Genomic DNA, 24369 nt, shown 5'->3' on the forward strand with positions numbered 1-24369 from the left:
TCAGCTGGCACCAGCCACAGGTTTTTAATTGCAGTGTAGACATACCCCTACAGATTTGAGGGAGGTTTCTGCTCCCACTGTACTGCCTGAGCATTAGAAAATTTGTTGATCAGGGCAGAAAATTACTACATAAACTGTGAATTTTATAGGTTCTCATTTACAGATGGGAAAAAACCAACAATATATTTTAGGCTTATTAAAGCAGAGTAATTATGGCACTTTCACACTGCGTTATGATCTGTACTCATCTACAGTAGTTCATGTGAACTACAAGAGAACTCCTGAAAACTGTCAGTTTGAATAGAAGTTGCTCCATTGAACCAACCAAAACATATTTTCACTCCACTCCTCCCCGCATCTTCTCCCCCTTTGTCTTAAATACATGGGACCAGATTCACAGCTAGAGTAAAACAGCATAACAATTTCCCCTCACTGAGAATCTGGCCGTTTGCAGCCAAGAGTGGTGCTGATTCAACAGGTTTTCTTTTGGATTTTAATTTCAATTTTATAGATGTTTGGGAACTTTTATGTATTTTCCCTTTTTTCACAAGAGGAAAAATATCATCTTCATTATTAAACTATACCAGTGTCCATCTTTCAACTGAATTGACGTGAACTGCTGTGTAAACTCCTCCTTTTCAGTATGCCTTATGCTATATCATGCTAAATCCTTCGTCTCTGAGAATTATCTTATAGAAGTGGTGAACTAACCTTGATGTATCTGTAACATATTTGAAGGTTCAGAGGATAAGTTAGACAAAACCAGAATTCATTTACTGCTATTAGTAGTCCTGATCCAGCAAATACTTACATTTATAATAATAACTATCTCTTATACAGCTTGTTTCACCTGTAGATCTCAAACATTAGTAATCTTTACTCATGTGAGTGGGTATATTATCTTCAATGGGGCTACTTCTGGAGCCTCTGACAGTATAGAGGTTCTTTGTCAAACTTGTCACGGACACAAAAACTACCAAATAGTATGTCTGATATTTGAGCTTCTAGGAGAAGCTTTAAAACTTACAAAATGAAAAGATTTAGGCTAATGCAAAGTTTTGAGAAAATTGCACAAAAGCTGTTCACACTGATGAAGGGCTTAGGATCCAGTTACCATAATTATATAAATGGAGAAATTAATATAAACCAGAGATATAATATAAAACAGCCATTTTTCCAAAAGAGAATACCCTGCTAAGTAAGACCTGTGAAGCCAGCAGTGCAGAATGAAGGTGTCCGTCTAACAGATTTTTATGAGCAAAAGATATAGTAAAAGACAGCATTAGAAAGCTGGTATGCTAAAGAGAGTAAGGATGCATTTAAAAATAGAAAGTGGGTGAAGGGCAGATATGCCAAACCCATGAAAAAAACGCAGAAATTGGGCTTGTTTTTGGCTTAATTGGCTTGTGAGTTGCTTGTTGGGTAGTTTTTGGCTTGTAGCTTGTTGCTTGTTGTAGCTTGTTGCTTTTTTTTATCAGGTCCTGGCAAGCAGGGATAAGGGGGGGCAACCAGGGGCAAAGTGGGGAGAGAGTCAGGGGTACACAGCGGGCCCACCACAGTCCCAGACTACACGCCAGAGGGATGTAGTCACATAAAGTGTTGGGGTTCTTAGGGCTTGGCTTGTTTTGGCCTTGTTTTGAAATGGGATTAGCTTGAATTTTGGCTTATTGTGATAGTCAAGGTGCTTATTTACCACGTGAAAGTTGGCAGCTGTGGTGAAGGGGCCTGTGGAAGTCTTTGAAAAGTGAATTTTCTCTTTTATGACTTCAGTAGTAAGATAGCTTATTAACATTTTCTATTTATATTAACTCCTGGTTCCTGTTTACTGTTGTTAAATCCATTTGCCTTAGAGCATTTTATGTCATATTGTTCTCTAAGGAGCACTTACACATCAGCTGTAAATCATTCTCTCACCTCAGTGACAGTGAACACCCTTAAACTGCCAGTACATTGTGTATCAGCATCCCCACAAACCTGTCCTTCAACTCACACAAACATCACAAATTACACAAGGGATCTCATTCAGTGTTTTGGGGAATTATGCAGAGTAGAGGGTAGATTCACCTCCCTGTGCACTGGAATTTCTAAATGTGTAACTTCTGTTAAGTTTATTGGGACTTCTATTCATAAATCTGTGAAATGAAAATGTACCCCCAAGCAGATTCTGACAATAGGCCTCTGAGTAAGTTTTTAACAGTCCTTTAAAAGCAGGAGATTAAAAAAGAGATTAAGCAGAATTTTCAATGTTTCAGAATAAATTTGTTAAATCTGTATATTATGGGCTCATTCTTGCAAACCCTTCCAAGCAAATTGCTTACTACTGTAGTCAGTGTGCATGGTCATAAAGCACTACATTTGTAAGTGTATTCACAATCTGGCTCACTCTAGTTCATGTCTGAATCCCAAATATGTAATGGATCGGGAGTTGAACTCCTAATAAATTATTGTTTTTATGTATATTAAGATAATGTTTATAATTTTATATCCAATAAAAGATTATAAAGTAGATATTAAAAGTCCTGCAACCTGATTCACACAGATGTAATGATTCACCTATAGTGGATTCATTGACTCTATCTAGGCCCTGGTTTGTTTCTGGATAACAGAATAGTTAAAGGTTTTACTTACAGAGTCAGTTAAACTGTTGTCCATTTATTCACCTCTTTCACAAAATTCATGTTAGCTTATGGGCAATATTTTTCACATCACCACGAGCACTGAAAGGCTTTATTGTTTAATAATGGAGGAGTAATAATAACAGTAAAATAATCCCAAGGCTTCACTGTAAAGCTTGTATATTGATGGGTAGAAGACTGCATCTGCCAGAATTGCTAGTCTATTCTTTTTTCATAATATTCAATAATTTATAAAATCATGCTGACCCTTAGCTGATTGCAAGAACCAGGAAGTGCTTTAGAAGTCTGTTACATTCTATCAAACTAGATATGTGTGTTTCCCATGAAGCAGCATGTAACCATCCAGAAAAAAAATCAATCAGCAGCAATATATTTTAGGTATGAGTGTTCAGTTCACTTAGGTCCGGATCCCATAACCCTTATTCACTCTGAGTAGCACTTAAGTGAGTAGTTCCATTTATTTTAATGAGAGTAGTCACATGAGTAAGGATTGCAGGAGGCCCTTACTGTGTATTTGGATGTAGTTTTTTTTAAAAAATAGTTTTTAATAGTTTTTATAGTTTAATAGTTTTAATAGTTTAATAGTTTTTTTTAAAAAAAGGCAACTAAAAGTTTCCTTACACACAGCAGCCCTTTTAGTGAGAACCTTATTAGCACAGAATTCTTACATTCTTTTTTAAAATGCATATTTATGTAACAAAAAATTACTCAGGAAGGATTTTAATTTCCTTCCTACTGCCTTACAGAATTATAAAGCAAAGGTTTCTGAATCATGAAAAATGGTTGATAATGATCTAAGGTAATGGGCTGAAATATTCTTCAATTGCAGTAATAAAATGGAAATAAAACATTACTTCTTCCATCATAGATAAACAGAGATCGTATTCAATGAAAAGACACATTTTGCAATAAATACTGTTTCTATGCACTGTGTGTACATTTAAATCTACAGAGTCTGACTTTCAATAAATAATTGCCAAAAGAGCTAGGAGAGATTTTGAAGAGCAAGACATGTACAGCGTCATTTTTTGATATTTTATAGAATTTTTCATTTTTGTGCCTTTGGCTGTCACTTCGAAATATGTCATTGAGAAGGAGCACATATACCTGATGCCCAAGGTTCCCAGCTCAGAAGTAACAAGAACACCTAGGGTTTTTCATTTTACATTCTTATCTAATATTAACCTTTTCATTCATTGTCATATTTGGTTTAAATAAAAACCAAGTTCTAAGCTTTCTGCTACCTGGTGTAGCATATAAAATGCAATTAGAATTTTGATTTAATCTTCAAAATGTTTGGGGAGTATGCCATGAATCTAGCTGTGCAAAAGAAATATTTTTTAAAAAATTTGCTTTTTAGAACTTTATTTCCAATTGATCAATGTTACATAGTATACACATATGACTCATGACTAATACAAAGACTTTCCTATGACTTTGTAAATTATGGTAGGAGTGCATGTGAATCTCTGTGGGCTCTTTAGTGTTCTTTAGGTACTCCCCAAACTCCTCAGGACCTAAGGGCTATTCTCCTTTATAGAGTGCAGCATCCTTCTCCATGTGGGTCACTCAAGAGATAAGGATCCATGCCCCCACTTCCTGCCTTCCCTCTCCTGTTGCTATTAGAACGCTATATAGAGCAGGTTGGAAATGTTCACCAAGTTATATCGGAAAATGGCAAATCGTTGGAGCTAAATGTTTTGACAAAACACTCACTTTGGCAAAACAATCGCTTGGGGCTGCTCCTGGCCACTGCTGGTGCTTTGGGCCCTGTGTGCTCTGCTGGCCAGATAGCTGTTGGCCCCTGTCCTGGCCACCACCACCTCTTGCCCTCCAGCCACTGCTTCAACAGTGAGGAGCTCATCCAGAAAGGTTTTGGAAGGAGGTGCACTGGGGTTTGTGATGGATGCTGGGGGCTGGTCAGTGAGCCAGGTCAGGGGTACAGAGTGTGGGAAGCCAGGCAGGTAGGGGGTGTCTGGGTGCCACTGTGGTTGAGCTGAGTGGCTCCCAAGGAAGGTCCCCAGCCCTGGGGAGTGGAGGATAAGGAGGCTGGATGCGGGAGGACCCCAACCTATTGTACCAGGGCCCTTAGGGGCCTTTTTATGCCACTGCTGTTAAGCTCCCAGTCTTGTGGCACAAAGCCTGCCAGTCTGTGGAGACCTGACTGAAACCGGGGCTTAATGGGCTGCTAGGCTACCCGCTCCATGGCAGGGGCCAAGCCAGCCCCAGGACTCCCTGCTGGATTCATACTCTCTTTTCAGAGGAACAGCCGTGTTAGTCTGTATTCGCAAAAAGAAAAGGAGTACTTGTGGCACCTTAGAGACTAACCAATTTATTTGAGCATGAGCTTTCGTGAGCTACAGCTCACTTCATCAGATGTTTACCGTGGAAACTGCAGCAGACTTTATATACACACAGAAATCATGAAACAATACCTCCTCCCACCCCACTGTCCTGCTGGTAATAGCTTATCTAAAGTGATCAACAGGTGGGCCATTTCCAGCACAAATCCAGGTTTTCTCACCCTCCACCCCCCCACACAAATTCACTCTCCTGCTGGTGCTAGCCCATCCAAAGTGACAACTCTTTACATAATCAAGTCGGGCTATTTCCTGCATAGATCCAGGTTTTCTCACATCCCCCCCACCCCCATACACACACAAACTCACTCTCCTGCTGGTAATAGCTCATCTAAACTGACCATTCTCCAGGTTTAAATCCAAGTTAAACCAGAACATCTGGGGGGGGGGGGTAGGAAAAAACAAGAGGAAACAGGCTACCTTGCATAATGACTTAGCCACTCCCAGTCTCTATTTAAGCCTAAATTAATAGTATCCAATTTGCAAATGAATTCCAATTCAGCAGTTTCTCGCTGGAGTCTGGATTTGAAGTTTTTTTGTTTTAAGATAGCGACCTTCATGTCTGTGATTGCGTGACCAGAGAGATTGAAGTGTTCTCCGACTGGTTTATGAATGTTATAATTCTTGACATCTGATTTGTGTCCATTTATTCTTTTACGTAGAGACTGTCCAGTTTGACCAATGTACATGGCAGAGGGGCATTGCTGGCACATGATGGCATATATCACATTGGTGGATGTGCAGGTGAACGAGCCTCTGATAGTGTGGCTGATGTTATTAGGCCCTGTGATGGTGTCCCCTGAATAGATATGTGGGCACAATTGGCAACGGGCTTTGTTGCAAGGATAAGTTCCTGGGTTAGTGGTTCTGTTGTGTGGTATGTGGTTGTTGGTGAGTATTTGCTTCAGGTTGCGGGGCTGTCTGTAGGCAAGGACTGGCCTGTCTCCCAAGACTTGTGAGAGTGTTGGGTCATCCTTTAGGATAGGTTGTAGATCCTTAATAATGCGTTGGAGGGGTTTTAGTTGGGGGCTGAAGGTGACGGCTAGTGGCGTTCTGTTATTTTCTTTGTTAGGCCTGTCCTGTAGTAGGTAACTTCTGGGAACTCTTCTGGCTCTATCAATCTGTTTCTTTACTTCTGCAGGTGGGTATTGTAGTTGTAAGAAAGCTTGACAGAGATCTTGTAGGTGTTTGTCTCTGTCTGAGGGGTTGGAGCAAATGCGGTTGTATCGCAGAGCTTGGCTGTAGACGATGGATCGTGTGGTGTGGTCAGGGTGAAAGCTGGAGGCATGCAGGTAGGAATAGCGGTCAGTAGGTTTCCGGTATAGGGTGGTGTTTATGTGGCCATTGTTTATTAGCACTGTAGTGTCCAGGAAGTGGATCTCTTGTGTGGACTGGACCAGGCTGAGGTTGGTGGTGGGATGGAAATTGTTGAAATCATGGTGGAATTCCTCAAGGGCTTCTTTTCCATGGGTCCAGATGATGAAGATGTCATCAATATAGCGCAAGTAGAGTAGGGGCTTTAGGGGACGAGAGCTGAGGAAGCGTTGTTCTAAATCAGCCATAAAAATGTTGGCATACTGTGGGGCCATGCGGGTACCCATAGCAGTGCCGCTGATCTGAAGGTATACATTGTCCCCAAATGTGAAATAGTTATGGGTAAGGACAAAGTCACAAAGTTCAGCCACCAGGTTAGCCGTGACATTATCGGGGATAGTGTTCTTGACGGCTTGTAGTCCATCTTTGTGTGGAATGTTGGTGTAGAGGGCTTCTACATCCATAGTAGCCTCTCTTTGTCATGATGCTGGAGCCTGGAAGTCCTGGGACTGGCTTACAAAGGTCTGCAGTTCCAGGCGGTCCCTTCAGACTGACTGTCCTGGGACCAGGAACCCCACAGCCTTAAAATAAGGACTGTTCTGTGTCAGAAGCTGTTTGTGGGATGCATACAGCCTGTCAAGGTTCCTTCCCCACTCTGAACTCTTGGGTACAGATGTGGGGACCTGCATGAAAACCTCCTAAGCTTACTTTTACCAGCTTAGGTTAAAACTTCCACAAGGTACAAAAATATTTTACTCTTGGATTGCCACTGCCACCACCAAACTTTATCTGGGTTTACTGGGAAACATAGTTTGGACAGGTCTTTCCCCCCAAAATCCTCCCAACCCTTGCACCCCACTTCCTGGGGAAGGTTTGGTAAAAATCCTCATCAATTTGCATAGGTAACCACAGACCCAAACCCTTGGATCTTAGAACAGTGAAAAAGCATTCAGTTTTCTTACAAGAAGACTTTTAATAGAAGTAAAGGAATCACCTCTGTAAAATCAGGATGGTAGATACCTTACAGGGTAATTAGATTCAAAACATAGAGAATCCCTCTAGGCAAAACCTTAAGTTACAAAAAAGACACACAGACAGGAATATTCATTCTATTCAGCACAGCTATTTTCTCAGCCATTTAAAGAAATCATAATCTAACACATACCTAGCTAGATTACTTACTAAATTCTAAGACTCCATTCCTGTTCTGTCCCCAGCCAAAGCATCATACAGACAGACACAGACCTCCTCCTCCCAGCTTTTGAAAGTATCTTGTCTCCTCATTGGTCATTTTGGTCAGATGCCAGCGAGGTTACCTTTAGCTTCTTAACCCTTTACAGGTGAGAGAATTTTTCCTCTGGCCAGGAGGGATTTTAAAGGGGTTTACCCTTCCCTTTATATTTATGAGACAGCCATTCACTGTTTTTTGAGAACTGTTGTATAATTAGTTATTTTTATTTCTAATTTATTGTTTGCAGTGGAAGCCTCCTTTATATTTGTGCTTGTTTATTTTCACTCACTGAGCCAGCATTCTGTTTGGGAAGAGGGTTTCCCATCAGGAGGTGAAATGCTGTTGCTTTTCATAGCAGAGGAACACAAGAACATTGGAGGCAAGTGGGAAATATTCACTGTGCCTTTATTTTCATGAATTTTTAAAATATTTTTTCTAATCCTTTCCACCCCATGTTCATTATTTTCACCACAGTGATTTGTTGTTAAGCTACAGTAAGACATTTGAGGAAGGGGGTTTATATTTTGCTAAATTTGCAACATACTGGGTTTTTTTTTTAATGTTCTGAGGATGCCGACCTCCCTAATGGAGTTAATCCCAGGGAGTACAGATACTGTAAGTAAATAGAATTGGAGATTTATAGAAAGTAGTAGAAACGCTAAAGAATGAATAAAAATTTTCTGTGGAAAAATTGAATGAGTTGCTTTTTCATTGTTAAGAATTTTTCCAAGTCACTGCAAAGTGGTTCCTTTTAAAAAGCATAAAAATAAACTCTGAGGATGTTGTGTGTGCTTGGTGTATTATATGCTTTTTCTGACGGTCAAGTGCCCAAAGCTCAGGTATGTCAGTAACCCTCAGGAAGCGGCTACAGAAGAAAAGATGGTACAGGAGCAGGTTCCCCAAACTGCTACTCCTCCCCAACTCGTTGAAGGATGTGCGGTGGTAGATCTTCATCTTCTCCCACTTTCTGTTTGGCTTTCAAAGGGAGTGGGGTTTCTGTCCGTCTCTACTCTGAGTGCTATTACTCTTTTAATTGAGCCATTTAAAGTCTATAGCAGGGGGTTCTCAAACTGGGTTTTGTGACCCCCCCCCTCGGGAGTTGCAAGTTTGTTATATAGGGGGGGTCAGGAGCTGTCAGCCTCCATGCCCAAACCCAGCTTTGCCTCCAGCGTGTATAATAGTGTTAAATATAAAAAAATGTTTTTAATTTCTAAGGGGAGTCACACTCATAGGTTTGCTGTGTGAAAGGGGTCACCAATACAAAAGATTGAGAACCAGCGGTCTACAGCTTACTGCCAGTCAGCCAGGGGAGAGCTGTTCCACTTCCAACTGTGCGGGATCTCTGTGCATGTGTGCTACCACCTCCCGAACACCAACTCTAAGGACCCAATCCTGCACCACTGAAGTTAGTGGGGATTTTTAACAGGGACTTCATGAGAACAGGAGTTGACTCAAAGGGTGTGGGAATGGGTCAGAGGCACGGACTCCCACCCCCGGGCTGGAGGCAAGTAGTGGTATGTGCACAATGCAGCCACCCCGAGGGGATGTGGCCCTCTCAGTGCGCTCGTAGCACTCTGCCAGTACGGATTCAAACTGAGTCCAGGGGCTGAAGCTGGAATTGAGTTAAGCCTAATGCCAATGGAAAAGAATACTTCTTTTGTGGCACAGATCTTGTTTTAATTAAAAATTGAATTACCCTGGCGGTCGATTTCAGATTCACATATTAAATACATATATGGAGAAGAAAGGAAAAACTCCACACAAGGGCCAGGTGCTTTTAATGAAATGTAACCACAAATGTATAAGAGCAAGCATATGCAGAAAGCTGTAACAGCCTGGATATCTCATCAGTAGCGTAATTGTTAGAAAGAACAAGAGACAAGTTCAAAACTGCCAACCAGACTTTCTTTGAAGTGGCTATGTAGTCAGGGAAAATGTCTCTCACAGTTTAACATCTAGGCTCTAAGACTGTCCACTAAGGTAGGGTCTAAATCTAAAACTTTGGTTGACTTAGCTACATCGCTCAGGGTTGTGAAAAATTCATCGTTGGCTATCCCTTGATAGAAGGATGATGTCTGCCAGAGGGGGAAAGGTCACTGATGAGATTTAAGATGGTTGAGGAGCCCAATCCATGCTCTATAGGTTTTTCTACATATATGACAGGTGGTTGCTTGGAGAAAGCACAATGCTGGCTGGGATGCTGTATGGATTCCTTCCTCCTCTGCTGTTTCTCAGCCTTTACAGCAAGGCAATTCCCTTTAAAATGGACTGAGGCTTCATGTATGATGTGAGGCCATTGCAGTCTATGGCCAGCCAACTCTTCCCAATTCGTGAGATCAATGCCCCAAAATTCACACCCCTGAGTGACTTACTTAAGCCATCCTAAGCCTCGGTATAGACACTGCAAGGTTGACAGAAGACTTCTTCCATCAACCTAGCTACCACCACTTGGGGGGTGGATTTACTACAGCGACAGAAAAAGCCCTTCCATTGGTCTGCAGCACTGCAGGTGTACCACTGTAGTACCTGTAGTGTAGACATAGCCTCGGAGGATAAGGAGGGCTAGGAAACTGAGAGGATGTAATTGGCACCTCTCCAACTTTAAATTACTGGGGAAGAAGTCCAAAGATAACAAAGATAAAGATTTCAAAGAAACCTTTGTTTTAAAAGATGCTTTTATCAAGGTCAGTATGGTGAGAGAGATTTAATGTAGACAGGAAAGGATGGGGGGAGGTTAAGTGAGGGGGGGAAAGCACAAGACTCCTCCAAAAATGGATAAAACCATAAAGCCTTTCTATCAAAAAGTGTAATTAGCACTTTCAAAAAAAACTGAGAAAATTGCTCAGGGGTCAAAGTGTGCATGTTGTGTGTGTGTGTGTGTGTGTGTGCATGCACAAAAGTGCTAGAATTCTGCAGCAAGCCCCATTTCATTTAATGAAGATGATTGGAAGTGAATTAAACCCAAGTTAGATCTCAAAAATAATTGTAAATGGGAATTCATCCTATGGAGATTTTTCTAGTGGGATCTCAGAGATCTGTTAAATGTATTTGGCAATGATCTGGAAGAAAAATGTTGCCGGTAAAATTTGCACATAACACAACAATTGGTGGAGTGATAAATAATGATAAAGACATTTTAAAGACATTGTACTGTAGGTCACTCCTACAGTACAATCTTGGTCATTTGGTAAGCTGAGCTCACTTGAACAAGATGCACTTTAATATAGCCAAATGCAAGATCTTACTTCTAGGAACAAAGAAATTACCGGTATGTCACACTTACAGGATGGCAGACTGTATTTTGGAAAGCAATGACTCTGAAAGAGACTTAGGGGTCATTGTGGGTAAACCAACTGGATGTGAGCTGCCAGCGCCATGTGGTGGCTAAAAACTAATATGGTCCTTGTGTGTATGAGCAGGGATGGAGATAGGGAGGTGCTATTATCACTGTATACAGCATTAGTAAGATCCATATTGGAATACCATGTCCAGTTCTGGTGTCAACACTCTAAAAGGATGTTGACAAATTGGAAAGGGCTTAGAAAAGAGCTACAGTAATAATTTGAGGTCTGGAAAATCTTTTGTTCAGTGAAAGACTAAAGAAGCTCCTTTATTTAGTTTCTGTAACAGGTGACCTGATGGTATACAAAGTACCTACGTGGGGAGAAGATTTCTGATAGTTGAGGGTAAAGCTGGTTGAACAAGAGATTTTTTGGTCTGCTGGCAGTTCTAAAAAATAAAAATAAAAATCTTTTCGAGTCAACCCAAAACCAGATTTCTCAAAATTTTCAGTGAATTGAAAAGTAATAAACAATTTTAAATATTTTCTTCATTCCAAAATGAAAAGTTTCACTTACATTTAAATGTTTATTTTTTTTAGATTTAAAAAGAATGAAATGTAAACAAAATTTCAAAATAAAAAAAGCCTTTTCAAATAGACAAAAATGTTTTGTTTTGAAAATGTCTAAATGAAACATTTTTGGTTTTGTTAGAATTTTTATTTGAAGGGCAGTTTGTAGGGGGTTTTTTAAACTGAAATAATTCAGTGACACTGACATGATTTTGTAAAAATGTTCTGATGTCATTAAATCTTCATTTTTTGCCAAAAAAGTTTTGGTTCAAAAATGTCATCCAGCTCTGGTTAGAGGGCTCTTTAACCTAGCAGACAAAGGCACAACGAAATCCAGTGGCTGGAGGCTGAAGCTATAGACGTTCAGGTTGGAAATAAGGCACACATTTTCAACAGTGAGGACAATTAACCAATAGAACAATTTATGTATGTGGATTTTCCATCATTTGCTGTCAATATTGGATGTCTCTTTCTAAAAAATATGCTCTAGTTCAACCAGAAGTTATAGGGCTGATTAGGATTTACTGGGTGAAATTCTTCAGAGGAACAGCCGTGTTAGTCTGTATTCGCAAAAAGAAAAGGAGTACTTGTGGCACCTTAGAGACTAACCAATTTATTTGAGCATGAGCTTTCGTGAGCTACAGCTCACTTCATCAGATGTTTACCGTGGAAACTGCAGCAGACTTTATATACACACAGAAATCATGAAACAATACCTCCTCCCACCCCACTGTCCTGCTGGTAATAGCTTATCTAAAGTGATCAACAGGTGGGCCATTTCCAGCACAAATCCAGGTTTTCTCACCCTCCACCCCCCCACACAAATTCACTCTCCTGCTGGTGCTAGCCCATCCAAAGTGACAACTCTTTACATAATCAAGTCGGGCTATTTCCTGCATAGATCAAGGTTTTCTCACATCCCCCCCACCCCCATACACACACAAACTCACTCTCCTGCTGGTAATAGCTCATCTAAACTGACCACTCTCCAGGTTTAAATCCAAGTTAAACCAGAACATCGGGGGGGGGGGTAGGAAAAAACAAGAGGAAACAGGCTACCTTGCATAATGACTTAGCCACTCCCAGTCTCTATTTAAGCCTAAATTAATAGTATCCAATTTGCAAATGAATTCCAATTCAGCAGTTTCTCGCTGGAGTCTGGATTTGAAGTTTTTTTGTTTTAAGATAGCGACCTTCATGTCTGTGATTGCGTGACCAGAGAGATTGAAGTGTTCTCCGACTGGTTTATGAATGTTATAATTCTTGACATCTGATTTGTGTCCATTTATTCTTTTACGTAGAGACTGTCCAGTTTGACCAATGTACATGGCAGAGGGGCATTGCTGGCACATGATGGCATATATCACATTGGTGGATGTGCAGGTGAACGAGCCTCTGATAGTGTGGCTGATGTTATTAGGCCCTGTGATGGTGTCCCCTGAATAGATATGTGGGCACAATTGGCAACGGGCTTTGTTGCAAGGATAAGTTCCTGGGTTAGTGGTTCTGTTGTGTGGTATGTGGTTGTTGGTGAGTATTTGCTTCAGGTTGCGGGGCTGTCTGTAGGCAAGGACTGGCCTGTCTCCCAAGACTTGTGAGAGTGTTGGGTCATCCTTTAGGATAGGTTGTAGATCCTTAATAATGCGTTGGAGGAGTTTTAGTTGGGGGCTGAAGGTGACGGCTAGTGGCGTTCTGTTATTTTCTTTGTTAGGCCTGTCCTGCAGTAGGTAACTTCTGGGAACTCTTCTGGCTCTATCAATCTGTTTCTTTACTTCTGCAGGTGGGTATTGTAGTTGTAAGAAAGCTTGACAGAGATCTTGTAGGTGTTTGTCTCTGTCTGAGGGGTTGGAGCAAATGCGGTTGTATCGCAGAGCTTGGCTGTAGACGATGGATCGTGTGGTGTGGTCAGGGTGAAAGCTGGAGGCATGCAGGTAGGAATAGCGGTCAGTAGGTTTCCGGTATAGGGTGGTGTTTATGTGGCCATTGTTTATTAGCACTGTAGTGTCCAGGAAGTGGATCTCTTGTGTGGACTGGACCAGGCTGAGGTTGGTGGTGGGATGGAAATTGTTGAAATCATGGTGGAATTCCTCAAGGGCTTCTTTTCCATGGGTCCAGATGATGAAGATGTCATCAATATAGCGCAAGTAGAGTAGGGGCTTTAGGGGATGAGAGCTGAGGAAGCGTTGTTCTAAATCAGCCATAAAAATGTTGGCATACTGTGGGGCCATGCGGGTACCCATAGCAGTGCCGCTGATCTGAAGGTATACATTGTCCCCAAATGTGAAATAGTTATGGGTAAGGACAAAGTCACAAAGTTCAGCCACCAGGTTAGCCGTGACATTATCGGGGATAGTGTTCTTGACGGCTTGTAGTCCATCTTTGTGTGGAATGTTGGTGTAGAGGGCTTCTACATCCATAGTAGCCAGGATGGTGTTATCAGGAAGATCACCGATGGATTGAAGTTTCCTCAGGAAGTCAGTGGTGTCTCGAAGGTAGCTGGGAGTGCTGGTAGCGTAGGGCCTGAGGAGGGAGTCTACATAGCCAGACAATCCTGCTGTCAGGGTGCCAATGCCTGAGATGATGGGGCGCCCAGGATTTCCAGGTTTATGGATCTTGGGTAGTAGATAGAATATCCCAGGTCGGGGTTCCAGGGGTGTGTCTGTGCGGATTTGATCTTGTGCTTTTTCAGGAAGTTTCTTGAGCAAATGCTGTAGTTGCTTTCTTAAACAAAAAAACTTCAAATCCAGACTCCAGCGAGAAACTGCTGAATTGGAATTCATTTGCAAATTGGATACTATTAATTTAGGCTTAAATAGAGACTGGGAGTGGCTAAGTCATTATGCAAGGTAGCCTGTTTCCTCTTGTTTTTTCCTACCCCCCCCCCCCCCCCAGATGTTCTGGTTTAACTTGGATTTAAACCTGGAGAGTGGTCAGTTTAGATGAGCTATTACCAGCAGGAGAGTGAGTTTGTGTGTGTATGGGGGTGGGGGGGATGTGAGAAAACCTTGATCTATGCAGGAAATAGCCCGACTTGATTATGTAAAGAGTTGTCACTTTGGATGGGCTAGCACCAGCAGGAGAGTGAATTTGTGTGGGGGGGTGGAGGGTGAGAAAACCTGGATTTGTGCTGGAAATGGCCCACCTGTTGATCACTTTAGATAAGCTATTACCAGCAGGACAGTGGGGTGGGAGGAGGTATTGTTTCATGATTTCTGTGTGTATATAAAGTCTGCTGCAGTTTCCACGGTAAACATCTGATGAAGTGAGCTGTAGCTCACGAAAGCTCATGCTCAAATAAATTGGTTAGTCTCTAAGGTGCCACAAGTACTCCTTTTCTTTTTGGGTGAAATTCTGTGCCACTTATGGGTAGGCTGGATGATTATAATGATGCCTTCTGGTCTTAGTATCTGCAAATCTATGATATGTCAAGGATAATCTGTGCCTCTGTGTTTGAGGGTGTGTGTGTCGAGTATTTAATACTCAAATTCACAATCTGGGAGCCTGGTCAATTCCCTGCTGCTTTTAGATGTTGCAATAATGGCCTAAAAGGTATTTCCCTCTCTCTCCCCTCCACCCTCTCCCCCCACCACCATCTGTTTCTGGGTAGAAGGTTGTGGTTATTTGTTACAGATATACACTTAACTATGATCATCCATGCCTTAGTGTCACCTCTAGATTACTGTTCACAGGTTTATTCCTTGAATTTATCTGGAATTTGTAGCTGGTGCAGAATTTGTCAGCCCACTTATTAAGCTGTGTATCTCGCCCTGAGTCATTGTCCATGATAAGCACTAGCTGCCTGTTGCCTCCTGAGTGGATTTTAAGGTGTTGGTTTTGATCTACAAAGCCCTAAATGATTTACTTGAGAGACCACTTTTCTCTCTAAACAACAGTTGCAATCTCTGAGGATAGTCAAGTTGGAGCTCCCTTGGTATAATAAAAACAACGAGGAGTCCGGTGGCTCCTGAAAGACTAACAGATTTATTTGGGCATAAGCTTTCGTGGGTAAAAATCCATTTCTTCCGATGCATGGATCTGAAGAAGTGGGTTTTTTACCCACGAAAGCTTATGCCCAAATAAATCTGTTAGTCTTTAAGGAGCCACCGGACTCCTTGTTGTTTCTGTGGATACAGACTAACACAGCTATGCATCTGATACTTGGTTTAATAGAGAGGATGCTGCTGAGTATTCTTCACGAAGGTCTCCCATTTTAAAAATCACTCCATCTCTGGTCCCACATAGCTGGAATCAGTAGGGTATGTTGCAAAGGTCATCTGTTCGCTTTTGAGGAAGATCTAGAATTCTCAGGAGAATGGCAAGGGGGATTTTTGTTTATTTTCTATGCTTGGTCATTGTTGGTTAGGCAAGTAAGAGGTTAAGCATAATTGCTAGAGTTGCATTTCATAAGAATTGTACTTCAAAACATTTGTCAAAGAAGCCTAGAGCCAGTGGTATCTATTCTTATCAGAACTGAAATAAATAGAACTGAGAATAAATACTAGCTCAGTATGAACATTTTGAAGTATAATCACATAACATCTAACATGAACATTTTTATACATGAATGTACTGCTGCCATTTGCTTTCCTTTTTAATCAGACTCACAATATGCTTAGTCAATGTGACTGTTTTCTGAGTTGAAGGGTCAATATTTGAAGCAAGTAATGAGAAACAAGGTATTTGCTTTTGATAACTACATTATAAAGGACAGTTTAAACATTTACTGTTTAATGTACCATGTATAAAAGATTAAAGATGTAGTAATTCAGTTGAGTAAGAATGCCTTTAGTTTCAGGGAGCAATTCCAGTTACTTCAGAGAGCAAGCTCAAAGGTGTTAAAAATAATGGAACTGTGCACTAATTTGTAAGCAACAACAAAAGGGATCTGAGTCGAAAAAAGGTTGCTGCCCGCTACTGTTGTTGCTTTGTTTTAGTGATACAATTCTTTTATCTAATGATGAACTACAGTGAATTCCAAAGAGTTGTTTATGTAAGACACCCACATTCAAAAATACATAAAAAGTTGTTGCAACAAAATGCAAATGACTTTAAAGTGATAGAACTCTTATAAACAGTGTTAAATTTGTTGGTAGAGTTTTTTGCATTCTTTTAAAGATTATGGGCCAGATCCTTAATTTGTTCAAATCTGTGAAGATAATGGAGCAACATCGATTCACGAAAGCAAAATGTTGTAGATGTAGATACATTACATAACATTATTAAAACATTGCAATGAGTCATTGAAATATACTGCTTTTTATCATACCTTTCTGTCTTTCTCTTAGGAATTATGTCTGATCGTCAGTTTGGAAATCAGTTTATGTGCAGTGTGGTTGCATCTCATGTGAGTCATCTACCAACGACAAATCTCAGTTTCGTTTGGATTGCTCCACCTGCAGGAACAGGCTGTGTGAATTTCATGTAAGTTTGTGGAACAATTATCAAAAACAATAAGGTTCTTTTATCGTTGAATGGCTAAATAAATATAATAAATACTAGTTCAGTATAAATATTTTGAAGTATAATGACATAAATCTACCATGAACATTTTTGTACACAAATATACTATGCTGCCATTTTCTTTCTTTTTAATCAGACTAACAGTATGTTTAGTCAATGTGACTGTTGTTTGCAAATAATTAAACTGTCCAAACTGTCTGCACTATAAACTTGCAAATATAAGGATTATGGGCTCAGTCCTGAAAAGTGTTGAATTCAACAGGAATTAAGAGCACTCAGCATCTTGGAGTTGACCAGCACCTGGCAGAATCAGGCCCTTATACTTCAAGGCCTGAAAGAATTAAGGTAAAAATTTTCTCACTTCACTTCTTGATGCCTTTTCCCATTTACACATGTTTGGAGGTACCCACTAATCTTCACCATTCCTTCCAGTTCATAGCGGCTTTGTAGGTCTTGGGGTTCCAGTCCTTTTTTCTTCTAACTTCTCTTGACAGAGTCTTTCCATCATATCCTCAGTCTTCCACATCTTTTCTTGTTGTTATCTTCTCCCCAAGCTTTCTTTGCTTGTCATTCTTTTCCAATTAATATCACATATGCAGCCCACCTCAAATGTGCACTCTCCAGCCTATCTATCACTGAGAGTCCCAAGTCCATCTTTCTCTAATTTTTTCCATGCACACTCTGTCTATCCTCTACTTGCCTGCCATTTTTCTCAGTATATTACTCCTGGGAGAATTCTGTGTCACTGCGCACAGGCAGAATTCATTTTTTCCCCACAGAAAATACATTCTGCCCAAGAAGTGCTGCAATTCTGCCTTTTGCCCACCAGAAACTGCTATGGCATCAGAACAGCCTGCAGCATGAATGCTGCCAGCTGTTCTGGCACCACAGCAGCCTCTGGTTGGCAAAAGGTGGAACTGCAGCATTTCTGGGGCAGAATGTATTTTCTCAAAAAGGAAAGGAGGACTTGTGGCACCTTAGCGACTAACCAATTTATTTGAGCATGAGCTTTCGTGAGCTACAGCTCACTTCATCGGATGCATACTGTGGAAAGTATAGAAGATCTTTTTATACACACAAAGCATGAAAAAATGGGTGTTTACCACTACAAAAGGTTTTCTCTCCCCCCACCCCACTCTCCTGCTGGTAATAGCTTATCTAAAGTGATCACTCTCCTTACAATGTGTATGATAATCAAGGTGGGCCATTTCCAGCACAAATCCAGGGTTTAACACGAACGTCTGAGGGGGGGCGGTAAGGAAAAAACAAGGGGAAATAGGTTACCTTGCATAATGACTTAGCCACTCCCAGTCTCTATTCAAGCCTAAGTTAATTGTTTCCAATTTGCAAATGAATTCCAATTCAGCAGTCTCTCGCTGGAGTCTGGTTTGAAGTTTTTTTGTTGTAATATCGCAAATTTCATGTCTGTAATCGCGTGACCAGAGAGATTGAAGTGTTCTCCGACTGGTTTATGAATGTTATAATTCTTGACATCTGATTTGTGTCCATTTATTCTTTTACGTAGAGACTGTCCAGTTTGACCAATGTACATGGCAGAGGGGCATTGCTGGCACATGATGGCATATATCACATTGTTGGATGTGCAGGTGAACGAGCCTCTGATAGTGTGGCTGATGTTATTAGGCCCTGTGATGGTGTCCCCTGAATAGATATGTGGGCACAGTTGGCAAGGTAACCTATTTCCCCTTGTTTTTTCCTTACCTCCCCCTGCGCCCCCCCCCCCCCCCAGACGTTCTTGTTAAACCCTGGATTTGTGCTGGAAATGGCCCACCTTGATTATCATACACATTGTAAGGAGAGTGATCACTTTAGATAAGCTATTACCAACAGGAGAGTGGGTTTGTGGCGGGGGGGGGGAGGGGGCGGGAAACCTGGATTTGTGCTGGAAATGGCCCACCTTGATTATCATACACATTGTAAGGAGAGTGATCACTTTAGATAAGCTATTACCAACAGGAGAGTGGGTTTGTGGGGGGGGGAACCTTTTGTAGTGGTAAACACCCATTTTTTCATGCTTTGTGTGTATAAAAAGATCTTCTATACTTTCCACAGTATGCATCTGATGAAGTGAGCTGTAGCTCACGAAAGCTTATGCTCAAATAAATTGGTTAGTCTCTAAGGTGCCACAAGTACTCCTTTTCTTTTTGCGAATACAGACTAACGCGGCTGTTACTCTGAAACCAATGTATTTTCTGTGGAGAAAAAAAATTTCTGTGCAAGTGCAGAATTCTCCCAGGAGTTGACGTTCATCACAGTAGCTTGTCCACAGACCCAGGTTAAGACAGCCACAGTGGGGCACATGGGGCTGCTGAGCTGGGAGACCAGGAGATGCAAAATCTGTGTGGAAGAACGTTCCCTGCTGGATTTTTTCACCAGTGTCTGCTCAGATGCAGGTTTCCTGTCCTCCCTTCCCCTTTAGGCTTGATGAGTCTGTTTACTGCTTAAATACAAATTAATGCAAACACATACTCCTTTGTTAAGGACAGGCCTGTTTGACCAGTTTGGTGCTACATGAGTTTTGAACATACATTTTTAACATCATAGAATCATAGAATCATAGAATATCAGGGTTGGAAGGGACCTCAGGAGGTCATCTAGTCCAACCCCCTGCTCAAAGCAGGACCCATCCCCAATTAAATCATCCCAGCCAGGGCTTTGTCAAGCCTGACCTTAAAAACTTCTAAGGAAGGAGATTCTACCACCTCCCTAGGTAACGCATTCCAGTGTTTCACCACCCTCCTAGTGAAAAAGTTTTTCCTAATATCCAACCTAAACCTCCCCCACTGCAACTTGAGACCATTACTCCTTGTCCTGTCCTCTTCTACCACTGAGAATAGTCTAGAACCATCCTCTCTGGAACCACCTCTCAGGTAGTTGAAAGCAGCTATCAAATCCCCCCTCATTCTTCTTTTCTGCAGACTAAACAATCCCAGTTCCCTCAGCCTCTCCTCATAAGTCACGTGTTCCAGACCCCTAATCATTTTTGTTGCCCTTCGCTGGACTCTCTCCAATTTATCCACATCCTTCTTGTAGTGTGGGGCCCAAAACTGGACACAGTACTCCAGATGAGGCCTCACCAATGTCGAATAGAGGGGGACGATCACGTCCCTTGATCTGCTCGCTATGCCCCTACTTATACATCCCAAAATGCCATTGGCCTTCTTGGCAACAAGGGCACACTGCTGACTCATATCCAGCTTCTCGTCCACTGTCACCCCTAGGTCCTTTTCCGCAGAACTGCTGCCTAGCCATTCGGTCCCTAGTCTGTAGCTGTGCATTGGGTTCTTCCGTCCTAAGTGCAGGACTCTGCACTTATCCTTATTGAACCTCATCAGATTTCTTTTGGCCCAATCCTCCAATTTGTCTAGGTCCCTCTGTATCCTATCCCTGCCCTCCAGCGTATCTACCACTCCTCCCAGTTTCGTATCATCCGCAAATTTGCTGAGAGTGCAATCCACACCATCCTCCAGATCATTTATGAAGATATTGAACAAAACCGGCCCCAGGACCGACCCCTGGGGCACTCCACTTGACACCGGCTGCCAACTAGACATGGAGCTATTGATCACTACCCGTTGAGCCCAACAATCTAGCCAGCTTTCTACCCACCTTATAGTGCATTCATCCAGCCCATACTTCTTTAACTTGCTGACAAGAATACTGTGGGAGACCGTGTCAAAAGCTTTGCTAAAGTCAAGAAACAATACATCCACTGCTTTCCCTTCATCCACAGAACCAGTAATCTCATCATAGAAGGCGATTAGATTCGTCAGGCATGACCTTCCCTTGGTGAATCCATGCTGGCTGTTCCTGATCACTTTCCTCTCATGTAAGTGCTTCAGGATTGATTCTTTGAGGACCTGCTCCATGATTTTTCCGGGGACTGAGGTGAGGCTGACTGGCCTGTAGTTCCCAGGATCCTCCTTCTTCCCTTTTTTAAAGATTGGCACTACATTAGCCTTTTTCCAGTCATCCGGGACTTCCCCCGTTTGCCATGAGTTTTCAAAGATAATGGCCAATGGCTCTGCAATCACAGCTGCCAATTCCTTTAGCACTCTCGGATGCAACTCGTCCGGCCCCATGGACTTGTACATGTCCAGCTTTTCTAAATAGTCCCTAACCACCTCTTTCTTCACAGAGGGCTGGCCATCTACTCCCCATGTTGTGATGCCCAGAGCAGCAGTCTGGGAGCTGTCCTTGTTAGTGAAGACAGAGGCAAAAAAAGCATTGAGCACATTAGCTTTTTCCACATCCTCTGTCACTAGGTTGCCTCCCTCATTCAGTAAGGGGCCCACACTTTCCCTGGCTTTCTTCTTGTTGTTGTTCAACATACCTGAAGAAACCCTTCTTGTTACTCTTGACATCTCTTGCTAGCTGCAGCTCCAGGTGCGATTTGGCCCTCCTGATTTCATTCCTACATGCCCGAGCAATATTTTTATACTCTTCCCTGGTCATATGTCCAACCTTCCACTTCTTGTAAGCTTCTTTTTTATGTTTAAGATCCACTAGGATTTCACCGTTAAGCCAAGCTGGTCGCCTGCCATATTTACTATTCTTTCGACTTATCGGGATGGTTTGTCCCTGTAACCTCAACAGGGATTCCTTGAAATACAGCCAGCTCTCCTGGACTCCTTTCCCCTTCATGTTAGTCCCCCAGGGGATCCTACCCATCCGTTCCCTGAGGGAGTCGAAGTCTGGTTTCCTGAAGTCCAGGGTCCGTATCCTGCTGCTTACCTTTCTTCCCTGTGTCAGGGAAGCTACATCGTGTGGGGGAAGTTTATAACTTCACATGCAATGTTGCTATGTATATTTCACCATGATAAGATTGACCAGCAAGTTATGAGTTTTCAAATGATACCTCACAAGGCATACATTCTACAAAGATGAGTACAATAGTATGTATAGTGCAGATACAAGGATGCATTCTGTCACAAGCAGATCATCAACACACATCAGTTTTCTCTGTCTCCACAGGCTCAGTTATCTTACTAATTAACTCCATAGGTAGGATGAAGAGAAGTGGACTCAGCATACTGCCTTGTCTCAATCTCAGTCACCTCAAAACTCTCCAAAATTCCATGTATTGTTACCACCTTCGCTCTTGACCCTCAATATGGCTCCTCCATCATCTCCATTTCTTACAGTCTCCCTCCCATCCATTTCAGTACTCCAGACACCAGCTCATGTAGAACGAAGTCCTGCTTTCTCAAGAGCAGTTATGTGCGGTGTAGTTGTAGCCATGTCGGCCCATGGATATTAGCGAGACAAGGTGGGTGAGGTAATATTTTTTATTGGACCAACTTCTGTTGGTGAGAGACAGGCTTTTGCACCACACAGAGCTCTTCTTCAGATCCTGGAGAGATACTCCCAACATCACAGCAAAATGCAAGGTGGAACAGATTGTTTAGCATAAATAGTTAGCACATATTGTAAGGGGACCGTTCAAGGTAGAATGGCCTGTTAATAACTCTGCAGTCAAAGCACAAAAAGAGGGGGTTAGTGGGTTATAGATTGTTGTAATAAGCCATAAATCCAGTGTCTCTTTTTAGGCCATGATTTTTAGTGTCTAGCAAAGTAATGAATTTAAGCTTCCAGGCTCATCTTTTGAAAGTGTGCAGTTTCCTTTCAGGATGGGGACTGATAGGTCACATATAGAGTGATCACTTTGTGCAAAGTGTTCACCCCTGGGTGACTGAGTGTTATGCTCTCCATTTATCATTCTTTCAAACTTCTATCTCACTGCAAATATTGCTTGTATAGTACCCTTCCCTTCTTAAAGCCATGTGTCCTTTCATATATTTTCCTCCACCTTGCACCTTAATCCTTACCTCCAAAACTCTCTCAAGAACTTTAAGAGGCTGATTTAGCAGGATGATGCCTTCATAGGTGCTATGATTCTTTGCACAACCCTTAACCTTTCAAAGAGGGACAATCAGTCCTGTTCTCCAATCATCTGGTATCGTGAGGATGCCAGGAAATGCGTACTCCTCTGTGAAGACACTTTATTCCAGTATTTCTAAGTGCCCAGTTATCTCATCTTCATCAACTGCTTTACCATTCTTCATCTTATTAAGTGCTTTTTCTACCTCCTATACAGAGATCAATACCATTTGAGGCTTCTCCGTAATTGTCGGTGATGGTTGCACTCACAACTCTCTCTTCTTATTTAACAGCCTTTGGAAATACCTTTTCCTTACCTCTACCATCTTTTTAGGGTTCATTACCACACCGTTCCCATCTTCCAGACCTAAACATTTCTTGCGTTTTGTTGTTCTGTTTTTTTGTCTACCCAAAAACCAATATCCTGTCATCTTTCTCCAGCGAACATTTTCCAGTGAAACAAAAATGGGGTGGGGTTGAATTTGTAGGTTCATCCAGGGTTTTGAAAGCCTGGCATTTGAGTAGGAACTGAGTTCTTCTAGCCATCGATCATATTGTGGATGTAAATGATCAACTGATAATTAGTTATCCAGTGACTGTTTATATCACTTTCATATTTCCACTCACTTGGTGTCCATTCTTAATCCTAGGTATTTAGTAACTGACAGCTCTGTTTTGATATTGTCCAGATTCCAAATCTTGACATAAAACAGAATAAACCTATCATACTGAAATATCAGAAAATCTTAGCCAATAACTTTATATTTTTTTCTTTTGGGTAATCCAGCTTGCTTACTACACGTAAAAGAAAAAAAAAAGGATATTAATTCTCCAACTGATTCTCTCCAGTAATTTTGTTTGAAAAGCCTGAATCATTATTAGGTTATATTGTGTCATATTAAGTGCTGTCAAAGTTGCAAAGCATAACATATCCTCGTATTCTAGCAATGTAATATAATTTTTGTATGTCACTTTAAAAAAATTTAGAAAAAGCAATTTCCATTCATCCAGCCTAAAGTTTTGGTAAATTAGGACTCTGAAGGGAAACACACCTACAGTAGGGTTGGAAATAGACATATTTCAGGCCTGACTCATTCATAAAAAATATTAAAGCCAGATTGTGCCATAATTAATAGGTGAACAATTCAAACAGTTTGAGGTTTCTAAGGCTTTCTACATGCATGTCTCTTGTCACTCAAAATAGTGGCATCTGTTATGCTAGTCAAAATTAATTGTGCTGTCTGTGTTTTAGATGAGGATTTTTTTCCTTTCCATCACCACTGACAAGCTGCGCGTATCAAAGTTCCACATACTGTGACTGAAATCTTAAATTGTTCTTATATTTAAAAAAGTGGGTGGGTTGGTTGTTTGGGAACATAAGTGCAGGTGGGGAATGTAATGACTACTGATAGGCTGCTTTTTAAATTTTAGTCATTAATACTATCCTCTACTAACAATGCGGCATTCTTTCTATTCTTAGGGCACAGTGAGCATAGATTGGATTTTAATATATCACAAACTGCAATGACAGTGAAGATATATGTCCCTATCCTATTTTTTAAAATCTCAAATGGTAAATTGGAATCAGAAAGTAGTTAAGATTAATGATGGTGGCCT

The 24369-nt window shown here is 41.4% G+C and overlaps 1 protein-coding gene across 2 annotated transcripts in view; it reads left to right on the forward strand.

The window, feature by feature from the left end:
• RELN (reelin) overlaps positions 1–24369 on the forward strand; it is a 468214-nt gene that overhangs the window by 114024 nt on the left and 329821 nt on the right. For both annotated transcript variants that reach the window (XM_048836399.2, XM_048836401.2), the window contains exon 3: positions 16677–16812. In XM_048836399.2, the coding sequence (XP_048692356.2) occupies positions 16677–16812 (136 nt within the window). The remainder of the gene's footprint in view (positions 1–16676; positions 16813–24369) is intronic.

This window comes from Caretta caretta, chromosome 1 (genome assembly GCF_965140235.1).
Source record: "Caretta caretta isolate rCarCar2 chromosome 1, rCarCar1.hap1, whole genome shotgun sequence".
Classification (NCBI taxonomy): domain Eukaryota; kingdom Metazoa; phylum Chordata; order Testudines; family Cheloniidae; genus Caretta; species Caretta caretta.